The sequence below is a fragment of the Oenanthe melanoleuca genome, chromosome 1, assembly GCF_029582105.1.
Source record: "Oenanthe melanoleuca isolate GR-GAL-2019-014 chromosome 1, OMel1.0, whole genome shotgun sequence".
NCBI classification, from domain to species: domain Eukaryota; kingdom Metazoa; phylum Chordata; class Aves; order Passeriformes; family Muscicapidae; genus Oenanthe; species Oenanthe melanoleuca.
This window is the reverse complement of record NC_079333.1, coordinates 47,537,024-47,561,685: the sequence shown is the minus strand read 5'-3', so window position 1 is coordinate 47,561,685 and position 24,662 is coordinate 47,537,024. Positions and strand designations below refer to the sequence as shown.

The 24,662-nt window shown below is 41.3% G+C and overlaps 1 protein-coding gene across 1 annotated transcript in view; it reads right to left on the bottom strand.

Annotated features, from left to right (window-relative positions):
- The window catches only part of KL (klotho), a 45,938-nt gene extending 22,366 nt beyond the window's left edge, over positions 1–23,572 (bottom strand). Inside the window, exon 1 of the mRNA XM_056501321.1 lies at positions 22,266–23,572. Within this exon, the coding sequence (XP_056357296.1) occupies positions 22,266–23,069 (804 nt within the window). The 5' untranslated portion in view covers positions 23,070–23,572. The remainder of the gene's footprint in view (positions 1–22,265) is intronic.
- Between the last annotated feature and the right edge of the window lie 1,090 nt (positions 23,573–24,662).

Genomic DNA, 24,662 nt, shown 5'->3' with positions numbered 1-24,662 from the left:
AGAATACCATTTTTCCTCATCATAGGCAAAATAGAGCTTTGCTAGCTTGAGAATAAAAGGGTGAAGGCAGCCTGAAAGCATGAAGCTAAGCCACAGGCATCAGGACACAGTGCAGGTACTCCAAAAATACTAACAGAAGGGGAAAAAAAACAAATCTGAAAGATAAGAAAGCAGGTGAGAGTTATGTTTATACTTTGCTATTGAATTTTAGAGCAGATGAAAGTATTGCAAGGCTTTTACTTTCACACACTGTATGCACAGCAATAATGAACATTATCAAATATGCAGCAGGGAGACACAGTGACCACAGAATGATGGAAGGAAACAAAAACCCCTTGATCCCACTGTATCAGGTGGCTGCTGCAGGAAACCTCTCCTTTTAAGTACCAGAAGCTGAATGTCATGGCACATGCCCTGAGTTAAACCACTCTTAGGCTCACCTTGCTTTGAAAGGCCACCCACTGGGCCAGCACCCTGCAGCGTGGCAGCCAGAGAGAAGGCAGCTGGATGGCACAGAGCACTCTGCAAACCCCATCAGCACCATCAGAGGCTGTGCAAACACAGAACACACTCTTGGGCAGGGATTCATCTGACCCCATGTTTGCCATCACCTGCATCTGAAGTACTTCTCATGCAGTGCAGGCAGGAATATTTCTGGGCCACAATTCACTCAAGCCATTTTTAACACCCAGATGAGAGAGTGAGATGAAAAAGTGCCTGTTCCACTCCACTCACCAGGCTGGTACAACCACTGGAGTCGACATTGTGTCCAAATAAACTAAAGCACCAAGAGACAAGTGGGCTGGGAAAGCAGTTTCAAGTCTTCTGAGATGCAAACAGTCTCTGAAAACATAAAGGTCATTTGGAAAAGAATTAAGCAGCATTTGACTTTGCGAAGCAATAGGAGACAAGATAAAAACAGCTTGATTTCTGACAAGTGCTTCTGAGACACTTGATGTGTTTAATCATTTTCTGTTACCTCTGACAGAAAAGATTAATTATGGAACTGCACCAAAATAGTTCAAGGAATGTTGTGACCCATGTGAATATTAAAGATATGAGAGATTCTTAAACAGAGTACAAAAAGAAGATAAAAGTACAGTGCAGAACTCTTGAGTGATTTAGAGACAATCTTGCAGTACTGGAGTGAACTAAAATAGTCACAGATAAAAGACTTGAAATCTGGGACACAATGCTCAGGCAGTATTTAGGGAAGGACCAAGATAAAATCATTGCCATCAAAACTGCGTTTGGCATGCTAGAGATATATAAACATACAAAAGCTCCAGTACTGAGAATGACCTGCAAAGTCCTCTACCAAAACATTAAGCTCTTGGAAGACAGGCCAGGCATCAATCATCATGACCATACTCAAGTACACAGAATATAGATACAAGGGAAAACACATGAAGAACTTAGTTGTAATCCAGAAAAGCAAGCACACAGAACTGCACAAGCTACAGCAAACAGCACAAACCAAGACAACACCACTTTGCAGGAGCTGATATTTGTAAGACACATGAACAAGGAGGATAAAAAAAGCACCATGACTTTGGGCAAACACGTAATGGGAATGATGGTAACAGTTTTGACAAATGAATACACCATTAGCCAGGAAAATAAATGGAACACTAGTGGATTTTACATTCTGGTTGGAAAGAATGATGCTAGAATCAGCAGTGAGAAAAAATGTTAAGAATATGAAACTCTCATAAAACTCACATAAAAATGATGTATTGAAAACATACATAGAATATATAATACTGATAAAGCAAGGCCCAGTCAGAGCACTGAGAGTAAATGAATGCTAAAAACTGAAACTCCCAGTCTTTGTAATAGTACTGTCACGGAGAAGGCATCCATTAAGACTTCAAACATGTGGTTTCACGATGATTTGTACAAACTGGATTGAAAGAGTAAAAACCAGCAGAGGAGCAAGAAGAGGACTGCCCACAGAAACTCTCAAACTACAGAACACAGCTTTAGAAGCCAAAGCCCCTGGATTCACAACTCTTCCTTGTGCTAAGGCAGAAGCCAAATGAGAAGTGCTGCCCTCCACAGCAATAGTGAGGAGGACAAACAAAGTAGCACACATAATCTTTAGTGACATCAGTCTTAAAAAAGAAGAAACTACTTTTGGTTAAATGCAGAATCAAAATAACTAAATAAGCATAAAAGACAAACACCTCCAATACTTCTAAGGGTAAAATTTCTGGAAGAGTTGCCTAATGTCAAGCATGTTTCTATGTTTGATGCATCACCTGGTTTCCTGGTAGATGCATATGGGGAAGCCAAATAGTCATCTATTCGTATTCGGTCCCTCAATATACTTCTCTAAATTTGCTAAGCCAGGTGTTTCACAGGGAGAAATAATGTATTTCTGATGGTTTAGTGGAAGCACATGAAGAAAATTGCTTTGAAAAGTCTGGGAGGTCAGCAGAAGCTAAACAAACAAAATAGTGTGTTAGAACAAAAAATTTTCTTAGCAAGAGATACAGGTAAACACAAATAACACTAAAGTCCATCATCAATATGTGTACCCAAAAGATAAGAAAGTGACAAAAAGATTTCAGCTTGCTGGACTTAATCTAACTAGCTAAACCAAAAATCCAGCTTGGAAGAAAGCCTGCAGTTTGGCAGGAATATTATAGATTACAGAACCCAGGTTACTCATTACCACCAACCCTGCATTTAAAGAACCCAGAACAGATGCTCTGATGCTCTGCTGTTAATAATTAACCCTGAATCTTATCCTGGGCACACCAGCAGATTAAAAATAAATTGACCCAACTCTTCCTGGAGAGGTACTAGAACATTTTGAGTGCAAATTAATGCTCCCAAAAGACAGACAGAAAGAGATCCCTGTCATACTATTATTACAAGAACATCAAATGATACTGGAATTGGAAAATCCATGTTCATAGAGTTGGGAAAGGCTGGCAGACTGGCAGTCAGAAATTATTCCAGAGGTCCATGAAGATGCTGCCCTAAAAGCTCCAGAAGTTCAACTAGAGATTAATGGGTAGAGGCTTTTCCACAATCAGAGTCTCAAAAGAAAGTAGACTGCAAGAGTATGAGTGTTTGAGTCCAGATCATCAACCACAGAAGCAGTAAAAATATCCCCAAACCACAGAAAAAAGCTTACAGGAGAAGCAAATAATTGCACAAAGATGAGGCCTTTCTGATGCTCCAATCTGGCCTATCATAAAAGCAGACAGCAGGATTTACTGGGTAATGGTTGGAGTTTGAGCAATTAATTCTGTTATACCATAAACCACACCTGTTGTAGCAAAAAATGCCAGAGTCTGGAAGAACAGATTTATTGTATGCTGTCTTCGGGATTTTGTTATGAGGGGAAGGATGGAAGAATTTCCCCCTACATTTGCAGGGCAGCAATACCATTTTACAAGCATCTACCGCCCCAGGATTTCACTGGGCTCTAGCTTTATGCAATATTCATATCAATCAAACATGGAAAAATTTATCAGAGGATGTTCAAATCCATGTAATTTCATGAATAGATGATGCATTAACCTACAGTCAGATTCAAAGACCACTGAATTATACAAATATAAGCCATAATTTTTGGAGCTGTTCACTTCTAAGTCAACTGATTAACAGGTCAAGTGGTTCATGAAAGAGAAAAACTAGTAAGAAGTTCCTTGCTCTACAAGTTCACATCAGCTGCAATGTTTTGTGCGTTTTAATTCTTCCCCAGAATTCTGTATCAGTGTTCACAGACATGATTAAGCCTTTAACCAAGGTTTTAAAGAAGGTGCAGGAATGGGAGTGGAGATCAGAAAAAAACTTCAGATCTCAGGAAAAAAAGATCTCAGCAGCATTCAAAAAGGCTGGCATAGGTAGCCACACTGGGGATGCTGTTTCAGCACGGCCACTTCATTTGCACTTTGTTATCCCCTCTAGAAGCAGTATAAATTACGTTATTGCAAAATCAAAGGAAGTCAGTCAGTTCACTGTACAAAAAAGGTACACATGGTTCTCCTGGGAGACTCAACGTGGTGACTCAGAAATTACAGAGTGGGTGAAAGGTGCAATTACCAAGCTCAGCACATTTAAGTGTATGAACAGTATGGGCTAAGCAGAAGAGCTGAACTACAAGAACAGGTGGTCTCCAGAGCATATCATGGGGATCTCACCCAATTTATTCACATGAAAGTCACTTCAAAGAGGCTAGAACAAGAGAAAGGCAGCGCCCTCTGGGAGAAGATATTAAGCAACTGCTACAGAATTATTTAATTACAATAAATGTTTCTAGAAGATAAACTAGATCCTTTTTCTTTTCAGCATTCAAAGATATCAGTTCCATGGTTGCAAATATAAAATGAAAGATCCTTAATTAGTCTCACAACAAAACGGTACTGTAGTACCCAGGTACATTAAATGGTTTCAGAAGGTATTTCCAGATAAATGAGCTGGTGGATAGCTTTTCCTATTACGAGTTCCTCTGTGAGAAAAAAACAACCACTAGTTGTAAACAGTAAAGGAATTGGAAGTTTCCATCAGTGGAGGGTACCAATGAGTAATATGAATGCATTCAGCTCAACATAGCTGTCATAGGAATTACAATTTCAGTCATCACATATGGAACCAATATATTAGAACAGAGCTCTGTGTTATAATATAGGCAAATGAAAACTAGAGTGAACGAGACTTGCTTGAAGCAATTGCTGCAAAATTATTTTTAAACCAAACATTTGGATTGCTCATGCCCAAATCTAATTCAGTCACTTACATGATAACCTGTGCTTACTCTGCTGTAAGCTTGGCCACTAAATTCAACCGTTCTGAGATTAGAACTATGCATCAATGACAACAGGCTAAGGAATAAGATGGAATGTCCCATTCAGCCCTCCAGATGGATACAGAAAGCAGCACATCAGGATAAGCAATATAAATTGAAGGTACCAGTTTTCAATTTTTAGACAACTGTTTAGATTACAATTTGACTAGATGTGAATATGCAATTCTTCCTTCTTTTTCCAGTCAGTCCGCAACTGTTTATGTCAGATCCAGCTGTGTTTTCATGCATACTCAGTAAAAAGCAACCACTACAGGCTTATCTCATTGTGTGTAACCTGCCTGAAACATTCTGGCTTGGGCACATGTAATAGAAATGACTTAAGTATTTGATTTTAATTATACACTTTTAAAAGGAATGCTCAATTGCAAAACTTGCTGAAACTATACCGTAAATTAACTTTAATCCAGTAACTTTTGGAGTAGCTTTGTGTCAACTCAGATCCCACAGAGAATCTGCTTAACCAAGACTTGCTGCTACAAAAGAGTATGGGTCACCTTCAGACCTCTGTCAAACTTGTGAGCCAGTGCAAATGTCATGGGAATTCCACAACACAAACAGCAGCAGATATCTCTCCTCCAGCCACTGAACCCCACCCCTATGAAGCAGAAAGCAGCTCCTGACCCTGACACATGGCATTAATTTTCAGAAGGGTTAATGTCCATGCATGACCTAAGACTCAGTTACTCCAACAGTGTCATCCCAGTACCATTTGGGATGTTCTGGACTATCAAGACATATGCACAACACATGACCTATGGAAAACTCGTGTCTTTTGGACTGACAACTGGAGGCAAGACAGGATACTGTTGGCTTCTCAAACAGTATACATTTATTAAGTGTGCCCCTTCTTTAGCCCTAGTGGCTTCTTAAGAGGTAGCCCTGTGACTGCATGAAGTTCAGACTGTGAGAAGGACATATACTCTCAAACAATATATAAGAATAAATCGAAATTCTGAAAGGATTCAGGAAAACCAAGAGGATCTAAGTAAGACTTTTTCACTTCAGACGTTTCATACCAGCACTGACCCCTGAAAGGCTGACAAGACAAATCATAGGACCCTGCAGATGTACAAGTCAAGCAGACTCATAATTAGTGGTCTGTCCATCTTCACACAGTACAGTGAACCACAGGGTTAACTGACATGTTTTACAATGGTTATTATGAGCCATAATTCTTCTTAATGGTATTGCTTCCACTAAGCTAGGCTATGGGAGGATATGGGAAACTATAGGAGAAATTTAAGCTGGTTACTCAGCAAACTCAGATCTGTCAGTGGGGATACAGTCACTGGAGAAGCACACTTTAGTCAGACATATTTATTTTGAGGAATTACTACACTTCTCAGCAGACACCAAGAAGATAAAGAGCAGCTGTTCAAATCAAAATTCAGAAGAGGAAAGAGAAATTCCAGTGCAAGGAAAGATAGGGGGAAAATGATTCACTGGGAGAAGTAAAACTCTTGGAGTACCACTTTTTTAAATTAGAGCAACAACATGAGTCAGAAGATGGAAGACAAAATGGGGCATCCAGTTTTAGACTGGAAACAAACTTTGAATCCTTGAATTTCTTCAGCAGTAAGGATGATTTATGTGTATTTGTCCAGTTTTTTCTACAAGCTTTTGACTATACTACAGTCACAGATTAAACTGGATTCAATTTATACATCCTTTGATTTAGGAAATATATTTAGAACCTCATCCAAAGCGTGCTGAAACCATGAAAATACACTTTTGAGGTATGAATAAGTCCCTTTATGACTGTTTTTAAATGCATGTTTAATGGTAGACATAAAATTGCTTTACTGCAGAGATGAGTGTTAACTCAAAAGTGTACACATAAAGGTTTTCCTACTTTACTCTTGTAGCTGGCAGAATAAGAACCACCATTTCTAATAAAAGCTGGACTCTTGTAGAACAGATAACTGCAACAAACAAAAAGTATTTAAAAGCAAGTATCTAATTCTTGCTTTATTAACAAATATTCATATTGTTGATTACCTATTGAAATTAAGATGTTTTGACTCTGTATACAAAAAATCTAACTTGTCTGGAGGACATAATGAGTAAGTGTTTAAATGTTGTTGATAAGAAGCTGAATGTTAAAAATTGCTATAAAAGTATCAGCTACAGTTGTTACCTTTTTCAAACCATATTCTATATTTTTATATGAAGCAATATAGGATAGGGGGGTTAACTACAGCAAAGCAATGAAGAAAAAAATCACAATGAAACACCTAAAGGAGGTATGTTGTTAGGGTGATTGTTTAGTCTAAGCCACACAGAAAAGGGTATGTGCTGGTTAATACATACAGTATTATAGTCAAGTACATTAAATGCATTAGTGTTTATTATCAAATGAGTCACTGGGCACATTTGGTATACTTTATATATATGTATATACTATACATATATATATACACACACACACACATATATATATACACATATATAAAGGTTATTGCTACTCAGAGAGTACTGCCTCCATAACTCCTCCTTTCAGAGATAACTCTGAAAAAAGCAGGAAAAAAGGAGAAAAGCAGGAATGAAAGTAGAAGCCTTTCACAAGCCCCATCTACTGCAGACCAGGATTTAGTCCTGTTAATTGTCAATCTTCCTAAGTTCCTGCAAGATGATATTTTCATTGTGGATCCAACAGTGGATGTCACATAAAAGCATGAAACGTTCTGAGTAAGACATTTCAAATGCTTTGTTTAATGATAAAGAGGTGACAAGGATGAGTGATATTACCATGTCAGAAAAATTCAGACTTGCAGGGAATTTTAACAGAAATACAAAAAATATATTACTGAACAAAAAGTCATTATCATATTTATGATCCTGTGTCTTCTATCTGCCAGGAATTAGGAAAACTGGATTATAAAATTAGGAAGAGCCTCAAGGGTATCAGATTCAATCCAGTGCTTCCATGAGCAATATGTGACACAGTCCTATTTATAACCTGATCCAGATTCACTTCAACATAGGCTCATACTGTCATAGAATCACAGTACAACTAAGTTGGAAGAGACATCAAGATCATCACATCCAACCTACACCCTAACACCTCAACTAAACAATAGCACCAAGTGCTACATCCAGTCTTTTTTAAAATACATCCAGGGATGTTGATTCTACCACCTCCCCAGGCAAAGCATTCCAATACTTTATTATTCTTTCTGTAAAAGACTTTTTCCTAATATCCAATCTATATTTTCCTTGGCATAGCTCAAGGCTGTCCCCTCTGGTTCTGTCACCTGCTGCCTGGTGAAAGAGACCAGTCCTCACCTGACTACAACCACCTTTCAGGGAGTTGAAGAAGAGTGGTAAGGTCACTCTCTGGAAGGTGACTACTACTCTCTCTGGAACGTGACTACAGAATCACACTTCACAAATGGTTTCTTTTTTCCCCTGACTTTCAGGTTAAATTTATTCATACTCAGTCCAAACATTCATTCTTGCAGCAAAACTTTCCCTGCATTTATTTTCCTTCACTTGTTTTTACCACTGATCTATTTATAGACATGAAGTATATCCTCTCCTAGTGTTCTTCCTCAGGTAAATAAACCATGTTCTAGTAAAGTAATTCTTTATCTCTGCTGGAAAAATCACCTGATACAGACTAGAAACAAATGTCTTTGTCACAGTTGGATTATATTCGCATCTGATAGTCATGCTGTTCAGCAAGTTCTCTTCTTAATGAAAAAAAATTGAGTCTTTCTGTTCCATCTGTTTATTATTTTGATTATCTTTTACACTGGCACTGTTTCCCCAATTTTAGCTCATGCTCTAAATAGTACAATCCTAGCCTTTGCCAAGGCATTGGAGTTAAAACACATTTAGAAGTTCAGCTGTGAACTGCCCTTTGAGACTGATGCTTCCACTTTCAGCACAACTCACTATGATGTTTGCTTTAGCAATTTCATAGCTACTGCTGAACATTCTCCTCCTTCTCCACTGAAACAGTAACTCTCCAAATGCCACCATTTCAAGGGTCTTACTGAAAATACAGATTGATTACGTTTATCCTGTTTTCTTTTTTTAGACAATCAGTTATCACAAAAAGCTATCAAATGGGCCTAGCTTGACTTTGATACTGTAAATCCATAGCAGTTTATGTTCACTGCACCTGCAGTTACCAACATTTATCTAATCCTCACCCTCATTAACCTTTCCTGTCTATGAATCCCAGTGCTCAACATAATCACTTTTCTTGACACATCTGACAAAGAGTGTTTTGGAAGTACAATTTTTTTTTAAACTCTTTTTTCCCCCCAGAAAAAGAGTATGTCTCTTGGCTGTCTTTCCTTGTGCTACTTTTTCTTACATGACTGGAAGATATCTGTGTTTTGTTTTAAAATATGAGGTTTTATTTATTTTTAAGACTGAATGCACATTTTTTAATTTTCTGCTTAGGATAGCTAATAAATACCTATTCCATTACTTAATGTGGGGTTCAATAAATTCCTTGCAGGATGCAATAGGGCTCCTAAAGGAGAGATGTATTTTGTTTCCAGACAGAAGGAGACTGTGGCAACTAGTATATGTTTTCATGTACGTATCAGTTCCAAATAGTGCTAGAAAGATTTTGCTATTTTAAAGTTTCTTTTTTTCTTTCATGTTTTAAACAATATTCAAAAGGACTGCTCTCATTATATTTAGGAAAAAAGCATGAAATGCCTTCAACATTCTCCAGCAGCCCCAGTGGGTCAGCAGCAGATGAGTGGGGAAAAAGGAACGAAGAGCTGCAGGATGGGGCTACTCAATTCCCATGACATCTTACATGGGACACCACAGCTCTTTGCCCGCTCTGGCTTTACAGGACCAAACAGGTGATACTGACCACCCTTGCAGGGGGAACATCGGCTGCTTTCCTGCAGCTCCATGCCCAGGAAAACCAGGGGAGAGTATGTGATACAGGTGTTCCTCACAGATATACAGAAGATACCACATGCCTGAAATAGAGGAGACTCAGGCAAAATTTGCATTTGATCCAGAGCTCACCCTCTGAGAAGTGACAGGAACAGAAAGCATCTCAAGCCAATTTTTGAACTAGCCCCTCAGTACTCCCCTCTCCTGTCATCTACTGAACCTCTCCACACTCTAATTAGACTAAGGATAAAAATCTGTCTACTAAAAGTCTGGGCTTAAATTTGCCACCACAGGTTTACCTATACCCCACAGACAGAAATGGGACAATTATTTTTTGGTCACAGAACAAGAGATAACATGCTCACTACTCTCCATTACCTGGAAAAGAAACCTAGGATGGCAAGCTCAAATATAGGTTTCTCTGGTGAACATATCCTAAAATTAGCTTGAGCGTGACTGCTGGCCCTGCATTTACTTCCACAGTCTTCAAGGGAGATGGTTCTATTGCATCTAATAGCAAAGCCCATGCATTACACTCTTCCCTCTCCACCCAGCCATCACAAGCCCTCACACAGAGCCACTGCACAACCCTGGAGCTGCTGGCCCACCACTTCACATTACATAGCCCTACAGTGAAGGACTGCAGACAGCCAAGGACAATTCAGTCCATGTCTTTACTCGCTAGCTGTGGTGCAGAGCCAAAGTACATACAGCTCCACTCTGGTCAGCCCAGTGGACGGCTGCCTCAGAGCTGGAGAACAAGTCCTAGCTGCTCTTCCCTCTGGGATCACTGGGAATGCTGCCAAACCACTTTAAAAGAAGTATCTTTACGCTAAACAACATTTTATAATGGTTACTGGAAAGCCAGCTATTGCAAGGCCAAGCAGATGCCAAACTGTGTCTCAGGGCTGATGCAAACACTGCCTGGAAGACCAGCACAATGATGATGCTTCTAAACTGTGGGACAGCAGTAATTTTCCATACTACAGCCTCACTCAAAGTAGGAAAATGCCCTGCTGCTGAGTGGACTTGAACTCTGGCTACTTTAAGATTGTTTTTCCAGCCATTAGGTAAGTACCGTTTGCTATCGATAACCTTTGTAGGTTGAAGACTGTCCAAGCTGTACCCATAAATTATTTCCACACTGTACAGGATACACAAAAATTAGTGCAGGGACTCTTGCAGGCTCTGATCTCCACCCAGCTCTCCTACGAGCCCCATGAAACCCGGCTTGAGAGCTGGTGGCCACCTGACACCGAAACAGATCACTCTGTATGGGCCATATCCCAAACAGAACTGCCTTGGATAGGCAGACTGGTTTTCCTTGCATTTTCTCTTGTGTTCTCAATCTGGCTGACACAAGCTGATAAAAAAATTACTTGCCTATCTGCTAGACTACTCTTCAGTTAAACCATCCATTTCATAGTCAACAAAAGACAATATTTTCACTTAGGACAGGTACTTAGCTGTACCTGAACTACCGTTATGGTACAGTTGCAATAATGTACATTTTTTTCAGCATTTACAACAGCAGTGTCATTCCTCCAGTGCAGAACTACAGTGGTTTCATTGTACACACTCAAGAACGACACCCACTGACTACATATATATATATACACACACACACACACACATATATATATAGATATATATACATCTCCCTATATATTTTCTAGCTTTTGAAGATTTTGAGACACAAAATGCTCTGGGATGGTGCTTCCAAACCTTCAGCATAGTTACTGTACAAAACAGTAGTGAATTATTCAGGAGTGGGGTCGATAATTAATTTCACCAGAAACATAATGTGGGGATTGAGAACGTACTATTTTCTTACACTTGTAGGAGAATAATAGAAGACTGACTTTCAAGGGGTGTCCAACCCACCTTGTTATTGTTAATTGCAATATTGTAGGTGGTGAGATAGCAGAACAAGTTGCCCAGAAAAGCTGTGGATGTTCAACTCCTTCGATCAAGGTCAGGCTGGGCAGGGCTTTGAGCAACCTGATCTAGCAGAAGGAATCCCTTCCCATGTACAGATGTCTAGAAATAAGCTGTGGACCCTCTGATTGTCGTCATTCCTTTTAACCATGAGCATCCATGAATCTTGGGTGGGATGTCACATCATGGCAGGGGGTTTGGAACTAGATGATCTTTACAGTTCCTTCCAACAGAAACCATTCCATGATTCTGTTACTCTATGTTTGTGGCATTATAAGCCAAAAAAAAGCCAATTCCAAGATATTCAATACCAAAAAAACATGCCAAATGCTCCAGAGAGTGAGCCACAGCAATAAAGCAAAGATATCATCACAATCCTAAACCATTGCAATAGAAGGCAAATTATTTAGGTAAAATGCCTCAGTGATCCTGGGAGCCTGGACACAGCACAGAGAAATGGAAAAAAGAAGTCTAACAAAAAACAACACTGTTCCTTGACAATTTAAATTCTTTCCTGACCACAAATCAACAAAACCAGCTCCCAGAGGCCAGCATCAGTATCTAATCCAGACCAATGCTCACCCCTTCTGGTTTCTACAAACCTATTCCAAATTACCAGTAACACAGGAAATACTACTCTCCAGAAGAGTCCAGCTTGGGTAAAGTGAGATCTGACTGGTGTGGTTTAAAGCTTCCACCTTTCATGGCTTACTGTTACAATGCTCTTGCTATAACCATTTCACCACCAACCAATTTTGAAGTGGTCTCTGTTTCATTATCTTAAGCTGAGCTATGGAAAAAGGCTATTTCTGAACATCCCTGTGGTACTACAGTTTGCTGGTTCTAATTCTCAGAATCAGAATGACTGAATTTGATTCTGCTTTTATTAAAATTTTTTCCCCTTTTAAGCAACTGCCTCCTTCAAGTACCACTTTTTACCAGAAATAGGAAAGAGAAGCTGGATAAATGACTGAATAATTACAGTTTCTCACAAAAGTGGCACAAGCAGCCCATCTACTAATACAAGACACAGAGTAACCTCTACAGTACAAGAATTCTGTCTCTGTCTTGACATCCCCATTTTATTTCTTTCATCAAAGAATAAAAAGCATCAATCTGCAGCTTCAATAAGTCAGTCATATTGCAGCAGGTTAAACAGCAATTTCACAAGGGTAAACTGACCCAGTTTGAAGCAGTGGGCATTCATCCAGTGAAAGAATACAGACAGCAGAGTGTGAAATGACTGACTGACTCACTACATCAGAATGAATTTTTTCAGTATCATATTAAAATGGAAAACCAAGAATTTCTACAGCAAAATAAAATGATTGGTATTTATTTCCCCTAGTTCTCAACTTTTTTTGGAAAACTGAAGTCTCTCAAATATTTCAATTTCAATGAATCAGCAAATTCTAGTTTCATAGGTTTTAGATCTTTCCAACTTGCTCTAACGACATTATATTACTTTGTGAATTTGGGAGGTATTAGGAAGATTAGAATGAGCTAGCTGATAGGACGGGGGGTATGAAGAAAAAGGGATGTTTTTTTCCACCAAGCATATAATTAAGATGTACAACTGCAGCTGAATCATATTCCCACAGCTCTGTTCCCTACTCTGCATGATATACCCCAATATTCTCTTCTCTCAAAACAAGAGACATGTTCATAGCTGGCAAGGGAAATAGGATGATAAACTGAGTTCAAGAGCTCCTTCAGTGCATTTCCAAGGTCTTGCAATTCATACAAAGAGATGCTGTTTGAATACGGGAATGCACATTTTCTTGAGATAAGAGGAATACATCTGTTCTATTTGCTAATTTACTTAACTGCTTGAAAGTGACAGGGTTCCCCAAAAAGCTAAAGGGAAAATCAATTTTCACATATTTTACTTAAGCTCCTTTGAGAAACCCAGACATAATGTATCATCCTTCCTTTCTTTAACAGGCTACTCACAGTGTCCCCCACTCCCTGGTGGGGAGTGCTGGTGGCAATGTGGGGACAGCAAGTGGACACCATAAACCAAGACAGACTTTCAAGCAGACCTCTTCCTTGTGAAGCATAGTCTGTGATTTCTGCAATCAGCTTCCTCAAAATAATTCATATGATATTTATGAAACAAAATGAAACAGGGAACAAACAACTCATCCTTGAGGACTCCAGGTATCTCATTTCACACAGTTTAATTTTTAATGCTAAATATACACATAAAAATGGAGTATTGTCTCATAAATCCAGCTCCTGCATTCCCAATCTTGGCCAGTCACCCCTACATTTCACCAGATCCTCATCCATTATCTATTTTCTCAATATTCCTCCTTCCCGTGTTTTGCTACAACTTTTTTTGACCTGGATTTTGCCTCCTGAGGGGGTACATTACTGGTCATGAACATTCTGGTGTGGTGGCTGTTCTCTCTGCAAGCAGCATTTGTACCCAAGTTAACACTGTACTATGAGAGGAAAATAAATGAGGAATTAAGTATGTTATAAAGAGTGCTCCATCACTGTACAGCCAGGTGTCAGCTGAATTTTTCTTTTCAACCATAAAGTCAGATTTATTAAATTGATTTTTAAGCAATATGTTATTATTTACAAAATAAATTTTCCAAAAAAAAAATCACTGAGCTGCCAATGCAATATTTTTCCAATCTACTTTTTCAAAAGAAAAGACATGCTGCAAAATTATACCACTTCCATACATATTTAAGGAACCATAATTAGAATAATTAATCAATAACTATGTTCAACAGTTCCATGCCTGCAGCAAAAAAAATTATTTCATTTCTTAAAACGCTGGAAGTTAAACAAACAAACTGAGTAAACTTTGCCCTCAGCTCTGAAAAACAGCTGATCCAGTGGAGCTACTACATATTCAACAGAACAAGAAAAAAGCTGACTTGAGAAAAGGCATTGGAAAATCACTGTGAACTCTTACCAGAATGTGTGACCAGCCGCTACAAGTCTGTCCCCTTTCCCCACCTGACATTTAAAGTCTTTTCTAGAAGCAGGATCAAAACAGATGCTACTGTCTTCCCAACTGTAAAGAAAAATCTTGTAAAATACAATCCCAGTGGTACAATTTCTAGCCCTTAGTAAGAGCATTAAACTGACAAACCTACAAAAGGATTCCTGGGTTGACTTTTGGACTCACAAAATTGCAAGGCATTTTGAACCATTCAGTTGTCTTTTATAGCTGTGACTGAAAACAAAAGTCAAATCTCAGCTGTCAGCATGAGAGCTAATGTGCAAGTAACAAATTGATCATGTGCAGACTGAAGTGACAGCCCCCTGGCAATGTGCATGGCCCTCTGTCAGGTCCCTCCACTGCTGAAGAATGTGTTGCAGGGTGTCCTGCAGCACTCCCTGGCCTTTTAGCCCCCCATGCTGGCCAGATCCTGAGACAGGCAAGAGCCCCTGTGCTTTCCATCATGCAGATGTCACAGAGATCCAGCCATCAGGTGGCACTGGAACCACCTATGGCTCCAGTCCCTCAGCTCCTGTATCAAGCATTGTAAACAGCAACTGTAAAGATTTCAGTAACTGGGAGAATTTAAAACACAGGTAGGTTTTTTTTCAGAATCAAAACAAAACTAAGCTTTAAACTTTTGCAATTCTTCATAACACAGAAGTCTATCTCTTCTCAAACCAAACATTTATAAAGATGCAACACAAATGGGCTTCTATGTGGCCAAATCCAGATATTCCTAAAGTCCTTTTTCTTACTCCACTGTGCATCTCAAAGGACTGTCCCTGAAAAATCTCCAGGGAGAGACACCACAAACTTAACAGGCCAGGCTTCTTATGAGTGGTTTGTGCTCTCAGATAAGAGCTGAAGCTACAGCAAGACAAAAGTTGCCATCACTGACAGACTCAACAAACTGTTTATTGTCAATATAGACTGTATTTTGGTTTTTTTTCATTGAATTATGGTCTCAGATTTAGACCATGCCTTATATTAAGAATTTTGCAAAACAAAGAGGAATATTTCACATTTACTGCTACAGTCACCTCCACTGCCACTAAATGCATCAAGTCTATCTTCCCAAACTGCTCTAGCTGTCTTAAAAGATTTTTGTTCCTACTATTAATACTGAAAGGCCATTCTAGCAGCTCTTTCTTTTAAAGCTATCCATGACTTCTAAGAGTCAATATAAACGTACTTATATCCTTTTGTGTGTGTCTTTTAATTCTGAATTTTCTTCCTGTCATTGATATTTATGTCCAGGAGTATTTTCAGAGAGCAACAGTGTGAATCTAATTCCTTCCCTTCTTTGGTATCATTCATCTTCTACTCATCCCACTTTACCAAAGGCTCCAGTCTCTTACAATGGCCAATTATCCCTTTCTCCTTTGGTACTTAGTTATTCTTCCTTCTTGACAACTCACCTTCTTCCTCTGCTGACACATTTTCTCTCATGTGAAGTAATCCAGCTGTTCTCCAGAAGCCAGTCTCTTGTTTCATGGTCATATTCAATGAGTCACCTTCTCTTTCAGAGATCTGTCCAATCTTCATTTCAGTGATTTCCTAAGGATCCTGAGATTTTTGTCTACAACCATATTCTTCTGTTCCATTCTTCTGGTTTAATCTAAAATCAACATGCACAGTTTTGACTGTGGTATTTTTCTATATACTTTGGCAGGCAAATATGCAAGCAGGAGTTTTTATTTAATATTTAAAACTGGCAACACACATCCTTTAATTGCTAAAACCTGTCATAAAATCATAAAATATCTTGGGTTGGAAGGGACCTTAAAAGTCATCTAGTCCCAACCCCACTGCCATGGGCAGGAGGGACACCTTATACTAGACCAGGTTGCCCAAAGCCCAATTCAACCAGGCCTCATCATTGTAAGTGCCCTCTAGCTCTTCAGAAGCATGTTTTCATAATTTCCTCTTTTTTAATATCTTGGGAAAAGAATACAAGAAATTCTCCTGTGTACATTTCTTTACCTACAAGTCTGTACAAGCAGACTCCTTTGCTTGCTGGCTTCTTGGCTTTTTTAAAACTTTGCCAACATTGGTTCTGCACCTTAAGTTCAGCCATTTCATCTGTTCATCAGCAACAACCCAACACACAAATCACACACTCATTTGCAAGGATTATCAAACTGCCTTTGAACTCTGCCAATTACAAACTGAAAGCCACAAGACTCTTCCACTGTATGTGTCTACATACACATCTGCTCTTTCCTGTTTCTCCCACAGTAAGAAGGATATGTGTAACAGTAACCAAAATCATTAAAATGAAATGCCTCAATGTCTACATCCTGTCCTAATGGTCGCTGCTTGCCAACATTGCCACCAGCTGTATTGACATATTCACTGCTTTTAACTAGTTACAGAAATAATGGAAGATGAAGGGAAAAATATTTTATTTCCCAGAGCACATTGGGAAGATGCTGTTAAGAAAGAGTAAGTGTGAGGAACAAAGTTAAGGTAAGCGCAATTTCAACCAAAGCAGGGGAAATCAATTTGACCTTCTAGAAGATGGGTGCATTATGAGTGAAACAACCTCCTCTAATGTGATAGAGCATTTCTTCTTTACAGAAGGCAACATTTTCAAAAGGAAGGACAATCTGTGCACTTCCAGCCTGCTGATGGATGCAGAACAGAGGTTTCTACTGGACCTACCATGAAAAAAGCTCTTAAGAGCTCCTAGCTTTCAGCCAAAAAGGAAATGCAGGCACTAAAAAATAGTCAACTATCTTAAACTACAACAGATGTTTCACTAGATTTATTTCCCAGGTCCCAATTACAGCTAGGAATTATATCCAACAACTACCTTTAAGTACTGGAAACTGTACGTAGAAACAAGGGGAAACGGAAACGGGAAAAGTCTGTAACACAAAGGAATACAGAGTAACATAAGTTCTACCACACATTTCATTTTGGAATGCCCAAAACTACAACAAATACAGAATCTCTTCTGCTTGAGGAGAGAGGTTGAAGGGAAGTAAGAATATTTCACACGTTATGAGGCTTTATTAATGCAAAATGGAACAGTATTAAGAAGCTTTACATTCGGGTACCCAGTGAGATTTTACCAGATGTGAATTCTATACTGCCAATCTAAACATCCCTATCTGCATCAAACTGCTGTTAACCAGCAGTCATTATCTTCCCAACTCTGAGCAGAGCCCTGCCCAGCATTAACAACTGCTATCTAAAAAGGAAGCATATCAGACTACCTTGGACAGAACCAGAAATACCACCTAGGTGCCTCCAGCAAAACTACAATGATTAGAAATCAGGCAGGTGGCACTTAAAATGACACATGAAAACAGATTTGGGACTGCCAATAGAATTTACCGAGATTCACAACTATACAGCCACAACTACCAAGCACTCAAAACCTCATAATGAACAGACTATCAAGAAATCCTCATCCTCATAACAAACAGCAAAAGAGCTGAGGTGGGACCTGACACACCTACAGGCCTGACCTGGTTTTCTTCCAGAAACAGAGAACTAACAAATTTTGCTTCCATTCAATTTCAGTCTCTTCAATGTGGTCTTTCCAGGACCTGCCTGTTGAGTTTTGCTAGGATTTCCCATAATCTCTAAAAAGCTTTTCAAGTTATGGAACCCCTACACTTGAGGGAGATCCACACTTCCACGGTTAACACTTTATTCTCCATGAAGTCCTGGTATTTCTATGAGTAAAAAGCCAAGTACTCTGTAAAGGTAAAAAACTGCTTCTTTTGTTACAATGGAATATTTGAAAACAACAATCCTTCCACAAACATGTAGGGAATCAGGTAGGAATGCCAAAAGGAAAGTTAAATAATTATCTTTGGAGCTGATTTTAATAAAACAAGTGTTCTTGAAACCCAAACTAGTCTGTTTAACAAATTTTAAAATGAAACTCAATGCATTTTTTTCCTTTTCATGATTAAAGCTTAAAAAGAACTTGCTATAGCTTTTAACATAATTTGTGAACATAGCCTAACTTTTGGCAGCTACTGAGACAGACCTGCATCAGAACTGAACTTGCACCGTGGTTTGACTGCACCTCTTTGTCAAATCTGCTAATTAAAAGAAACCTGATTCAAATGATTAATGAGTAGAATAATCACTAGTGTAAACATATACCACCCAACTAATACTCAAACACAGGCAAGAATCAATTTCTTCTTTGTTCTTCTTTGAACTATGCCTTAAGAAAGCAAGAATAGGAAAAAAATACTACTACTTAGCAGTAGTCCTCCTTTTTTCTAAATAGTAGGTATGCCTCCACAACTATGATGGGCTATGTTACTGTCAGGCAAATCCCAAATCATTCCATCTGCACTGAGTGAAAGTTTGAGGGCTGTCTCGATTTCGAAAGAAACAATACACACCAAGAAAAGACCACTCTCCTATGCTGAAATTACTGATACTTTATTAGGTTTAGCACTGAAGGTCAACAAAAGAGTACTTACCTTCTGTTTTGGAAAGAGTTTTGGAATAGAAATCAGTCTGTTGCTATGTGACTGGTTTCCAGGCAGCAGTTCCACTCACTTCTTCGGGGAAACGACGTGTTCTTCTGTTTCTGCAAATGCTGTTTATAATGAGTAAATCCAAGTATGTTCAACTCAGACAACATACTGTGAACCATTAATGAAAAAATGCATTTGCAAAAACCAGAACATAATACACTGACCTCTCTCAACTTCTATTTGGAGAAAAGAGATGCATCATATACATGACAGATTGCTGGCATTACATTTTCTAGCTGTTGACTTGAGAGAATGCCAACTTTTTATGAAGTATACTTGATCTAGTCCATTTATTTTGTGAATAAACATGAACAGCTTCCTCCATTTCTTACCACATTTGAAGGGTTTAGACATATCAAAAGCGACAAGTGTCAATGGAAATACTATAAAAGGGTGAAATTTTCACTGAATACTGATGAACATCCCTCAAGAACACACCAAGGATGCATTAATAAAATCACTTTTCCTTACAAGTTTTTTACACTATTTTTATTTGGTTCTATCTATAAAAAAGTGTCTCTGTCAATTTAGCATCTGTTACAACTCACTTAACGAAGCTCAGGAAAATGAGAGGTAATTAAAAAATTCAGTACAATATGATGAAATCCATTCAAGCTGAATTCAAACAGCATTACTTAAATCAAACTTCATTGCCCTGTTTTCACCAGCTCTGAATTGAACAACCTAAATTGAATCCAACTTTATTTGATTACTTCTTCAGATAATAAATAAGTTGCTCAGAAAAACAAAGCCCCAAATCCACATTTATATTTGTTGAATTTTAAAGAACTTAAAGGAAATTATGTTGCTTTTTAACATAATTAGCATCCAATAAAATAAATGAGGAGGCATCAGCTTTCATTAGCTTTGGTTTTCCACTTATGCTAGTCTTTGCCTTGAGTAAATGCAGAGAGAAGACTCTTAAAATTGCATATTGTAAATAAGGGGTGGAAAAGTCAGAAATCATGCATATTAAGAGCTAGTCTACACGTTTGCTGAGAAACAAACAATTATGACAACAAATTCTAACTTAAAAAAAAAAACAAACATGTTCTGCAAACTCAATTTCCCTGGGAAAAAAATAAAACACAAGAATGGCAAAGAGAAGGGAAAAGAATTAAGAAGAAACTAGGGACTAGATTTTACAACATAAGGAGCAAAAGGTTAGACAATAAAAGGGGGTTTTCTTCACGTGAGAAGGTTCAGCCACATCTTTTGCAGTGGGTCTAAGAGGAGTGTACCTCCCAGCAACACTGTCCAGTGCTGCACACATCCTGCAGCTTATGTGATAAAGCAGCACTGCTGTGCACCCTTCTGATACAAACTAAAGAAGTGCAGGCTCCCAAAAAATGACCAAACTCATCTACTAAACTACACAACCCACAGACACACATTAAAGAACAACATTCAAGTTGCAAAGTCAATCACTCAAGAGCTGTGTAAGACAATTTAATTTATGTGTGAAATGAAATTGTCTCTTTGCCATCTATGGTAGAACTTTAATCCTTTCTTACACAAATGCACACACTTTCTCTATGGATACCGGGCTGTGAAGAAGCTGTACTATGTAGCTTCCTCCAATTTCATTGCTTGCACAAGTTGAAAGGTCTAATATTAATATGCTACACAGAAGTAAAAGGAAGGAGGAGGAGCTCAGTGCTAATGCTGATCACTTCTCTGTACTGAAAAGCCAGGCTCTCTCTCTGCCTCCATGAAGACTCTTGCTTGGAGAAGTCAGGGATGTGAGCTCCTCTGCACATAATGTATGTCCCTGATTTTCTCTGCAGGTGATTTGAGATCTGGGGATATGACTTGTAGAAGAGCTGGAAGTACAATGTAACTGACCAATATGCTACAAAGATCACTCACAAGGAAAACGGCACTAACAACCAGCGGACACTTTGGCTCTTAACTGCATCTGTTTCAGCTCCTCTTTCATAAAATGGGGGTAAAAGTGGTACCTTGCTGCCTTTCACTGCATATAAAAAGAAATGTTCACTGATGTGCAAATCCTGACTGACAGTCACTGGGACAGAACTAAATACTACGGCTCTGTCACTAAAGCAAGTATGGGTAGACCTTCCTGGTTTAATTACACCCTTGGCATAGTGTGGGGCAAGACTGTGCCTCAGTTTCTCATTTATTAAATAGAAAAGTATACTCCTTCACAAAGCTTTTATGACAAGCACATGCTTGAGATTATGAGGGACTCTGATACTATGGCGATGCAGGATATACTCAAGCATGAAACACAGTCAAGTAGACACCATGGTAACTACATGAAGAGCTTAAAGTTTTCAGGATGAGGAAATTAACCTGAAAATTTACCCACATTTTCTCCACCTCTATTTTCCCTTATTTGTAGCATTTAAGAAGGCAGAAGTAATAAAGAAAGTGGAAAAAAGTCAAATAAGGCATGCATTAGATGTTTTCCTCATGCTCACAATGCTCGTTAAGGATAAAACTCCTGCCAGGAAGTGTGTGCTGAGCAGACAGACAGTAGCAGAATTTGTATATTAAAAGTATAAGAGATCATGCCTAAATGACCACCCCATTCCAGATAGGTTGAATCCTTTCTCCTGTCATTGGAAGGATTTGTACACATTTCTGCTTAACACTCTTTAAAAAACCCCAATGGGTTGCTCCCAGCAAATATTACAATTACACCATATAGATACACATACAGAATAAAAGTTAAATATAGCAAACTAATTGTGCCACTTACAAGACTAACTGGGGAATTAAGGGTCTCTTTTCCCAAGAAGTGCTCACTCAAAGAATCATCATATTTTTGTCTCTGCACAACATTTCGGCCACCTCTAACATCTCCATTAACTCAGTAAGCCTTTTTTACCAAATTTGCAAGCTCCCTTTACAGTCATACTAAGCATTTCCACCTTAGAAAGGCAGCACCGGACTGGCACAGTCCAGGGACTTCAGACCCTCACCCACCTAGAAGCGCTGCAAGAAACAAAGCTCTTTAACTCTCCACCAGCTCCAAGCTCCCTCCCGCCTCACACCATGAGTTTTGCCTCCTTTGCCCTCAGAGCTGCCCGCACTCTGTCGGGCACACGGACTTGTTTCCCACAGTGTCGGAGCAGGGGGCAGGTGTGCCGGTGGGGCGGGCTGAGGGCGGCCTGCACACCCGGCCGCCATTTACCTGGAGCAGGTGGTGGGCCGCCAGGTAGCCCAGGCGCGGGCCGCCCCGCACGCCGGGCGGCAGCCGCCCCGTGCCGTAGCCGTGCCAGGCCACCACGTAGGGGTTGTCCATGGTCAGCCAGTAGCGCACCTGCCCGCCGAAGTGCCGGAAGCACAGCTCGGCGTAGTCGCGGAAGAGCCGGGGCAGGACGGGGCTGGCCCAGCCGCCGAAGGCGTCCTGCAGGGCCTGCGGCAGGTCCCAGTGGTAGAGGGTGACGACGGGCTCGACGCCCAGCTCCCGCAGGCGGGCCAGCAGCCGCCCGTAGTGCGCCAGCCCGGCGGGGTTGGGCGGCGCGGTCCCGTTGGGCAGCAGCCGGGCCCAGGACAGCGAGAAGCGGTAGTGCGAGACCCCCAGGCGCCGCAGCCCCTCGACGTCGCGGAACAGGTTGTTGTAGCTGTCGCTGGCCACGTCGCCGCCCACGGGCCCCGGCGGGGCGGCCCCGGGCGGCGTGGCCGGGCGGTGGGCGAAGGTGTCCCACACGGACGCGCCCTTGCCGCCCTGGCGCCAGCCGCCCTCCGTCTGGTAGGCGGCGCTGCCCGCGCCCCAGAGGAAGCCGTCGGGGAAGGTGTCGTGGAGGAAGAGCTGGTCCTGCGGATAGGGCAGCCGGGCGAAGCGGGACCAGGTGCCCGCGCCCTTCCCCGGCGCCCCCAGCCCCGGCCGCCCCAGCAGCAGCAGCAGCGGTGGCAGCAGCGACGCGGCGAGGGCCATGCTCCCGGCGGGGCTCCGCGACGGCAGCCCCCGCCTCCCAGCTCCCCGCCGCCCCATTTTATCTCACCTCGTGCTCCCCCCTCCCGCCCCAGTGGGCACGGCCATTAATAATTACCTCGGAGCTGCCGCCTCCATCCTTCTCAGCCGGTTCCATCGGGGAGAGCCGCCGCCGGGGGCGGGAGCCAAGGCGTGAGACGGGGCGGGCGGGGAGGAGAGGGGGGAAGCGGGGCGTGGGCTCCTCAGGGAGAGGTGGACCCCGTCGCCCCCTCGGAGTGCCCGTGGATGCCGCCACGGCCCCTCAAAGGCGGAGATCGCGGTCCGCGGGCGGCAGGCGGGGTGCCGCAGCCCTTCGCCCGCCCCGCCGGGCGCCCGCGCCTCGCTGCGCCTCCGGTGTCCCCTGGGAAGCGGGACCCTCGCCGCTGCCCTGCCGCCTTCCCTCCCATCGGAAGAGCCCTCGACGGCCGGATCCGTCCCCTCTGAGGGGCTGAGCGTAGCCCCCTCCCGTGCCCCGCTGCAGCGCCGCCGTCGAGGAGTCCGTGGGGCAGCGGCCCCTGCGCCGCACCGAGAGCGGGGAGCGATCGCGGGGCTTGGGGCGGAGGTGTGGGGAAAGGCGAGGAAATAAAAACGCTTTTCCCTTCACCCAGTGTTTCCGTCGTGGTACTTTAGCAAGACACATCGCACCTGTGATCTCTCATGTAGCAGCAGTTGCAGAGAAACTCGCTGTCCAAGGACATCGTACACTCACTCCTCCCCACCCGCTCCCCGGGAATTCATGGGCTGTCACCTCCCAGTAACAACACTTTTCTTTCCCGGAGTAGGAGGTTGGTATATTTGGTTGCTTGCTGCACAGAAAACAAGTTCCAGTTAGAAATGCCTCACGGATCTTTATGGAGAGGAAACAAAGCGAGCTAAGTTTAATGACTGAGTTTGATTTTGTAACCAGCCGAGCAGGCGTGAGGCATAGACTGCTCTTTAAAGGCAGGTCTCAAACTGCCCTTTGCGTCTCCTTTGGACAGAATAATTCTACCAAGACTGCAAAGCAAGAAACAGCCCAGCACGTTGCAGAACCTGGTATTCAGTGGTGTGATTTGGGACAACTAAGAATAAAACACATCTACTAGACAGGCTGTTAGGCACAGAGAGATGTTCCCAGGAGATAAGGCTGCTTTTTAACTACAGAATGAAGGCCTCTAGATAATTCCTTTTTATTCTTAGAAAATAAACGCCCTCAGGGCAAAATTACAGATAATCACTAATAATGAGTCAATGGATTTAAATGCCACTTGTGAACTAATGAAGGTTTTCTTGCGTGCACAGGATGGGCTTTCACCTCCCCAAAATACAGACAGGACATTTGCCATGCCCCTTTCTAGAACTTCCAACTTCCACATTTTCTGCACTGATCCAGATCAGTTTTGGGGATTGAGTTGTGCTGTTTTTAAAGAGACCAAAGATTTAGGGGACAGGACTGGAGTTAGTCTTCCACTGTGGCAATTAATTAATTACCATGTTAGGAGGATGGAGGTCTGAACAGTCCAGGAGACCACGAACAGCCCTTCCCTAAAGGAGGAGGCTTGTAGGGCAGGAACACGAGGAACCAAGGCTGAACATTGGCTTCCAGGAGTGAATTTGGGATACAGTCTGAGGAGG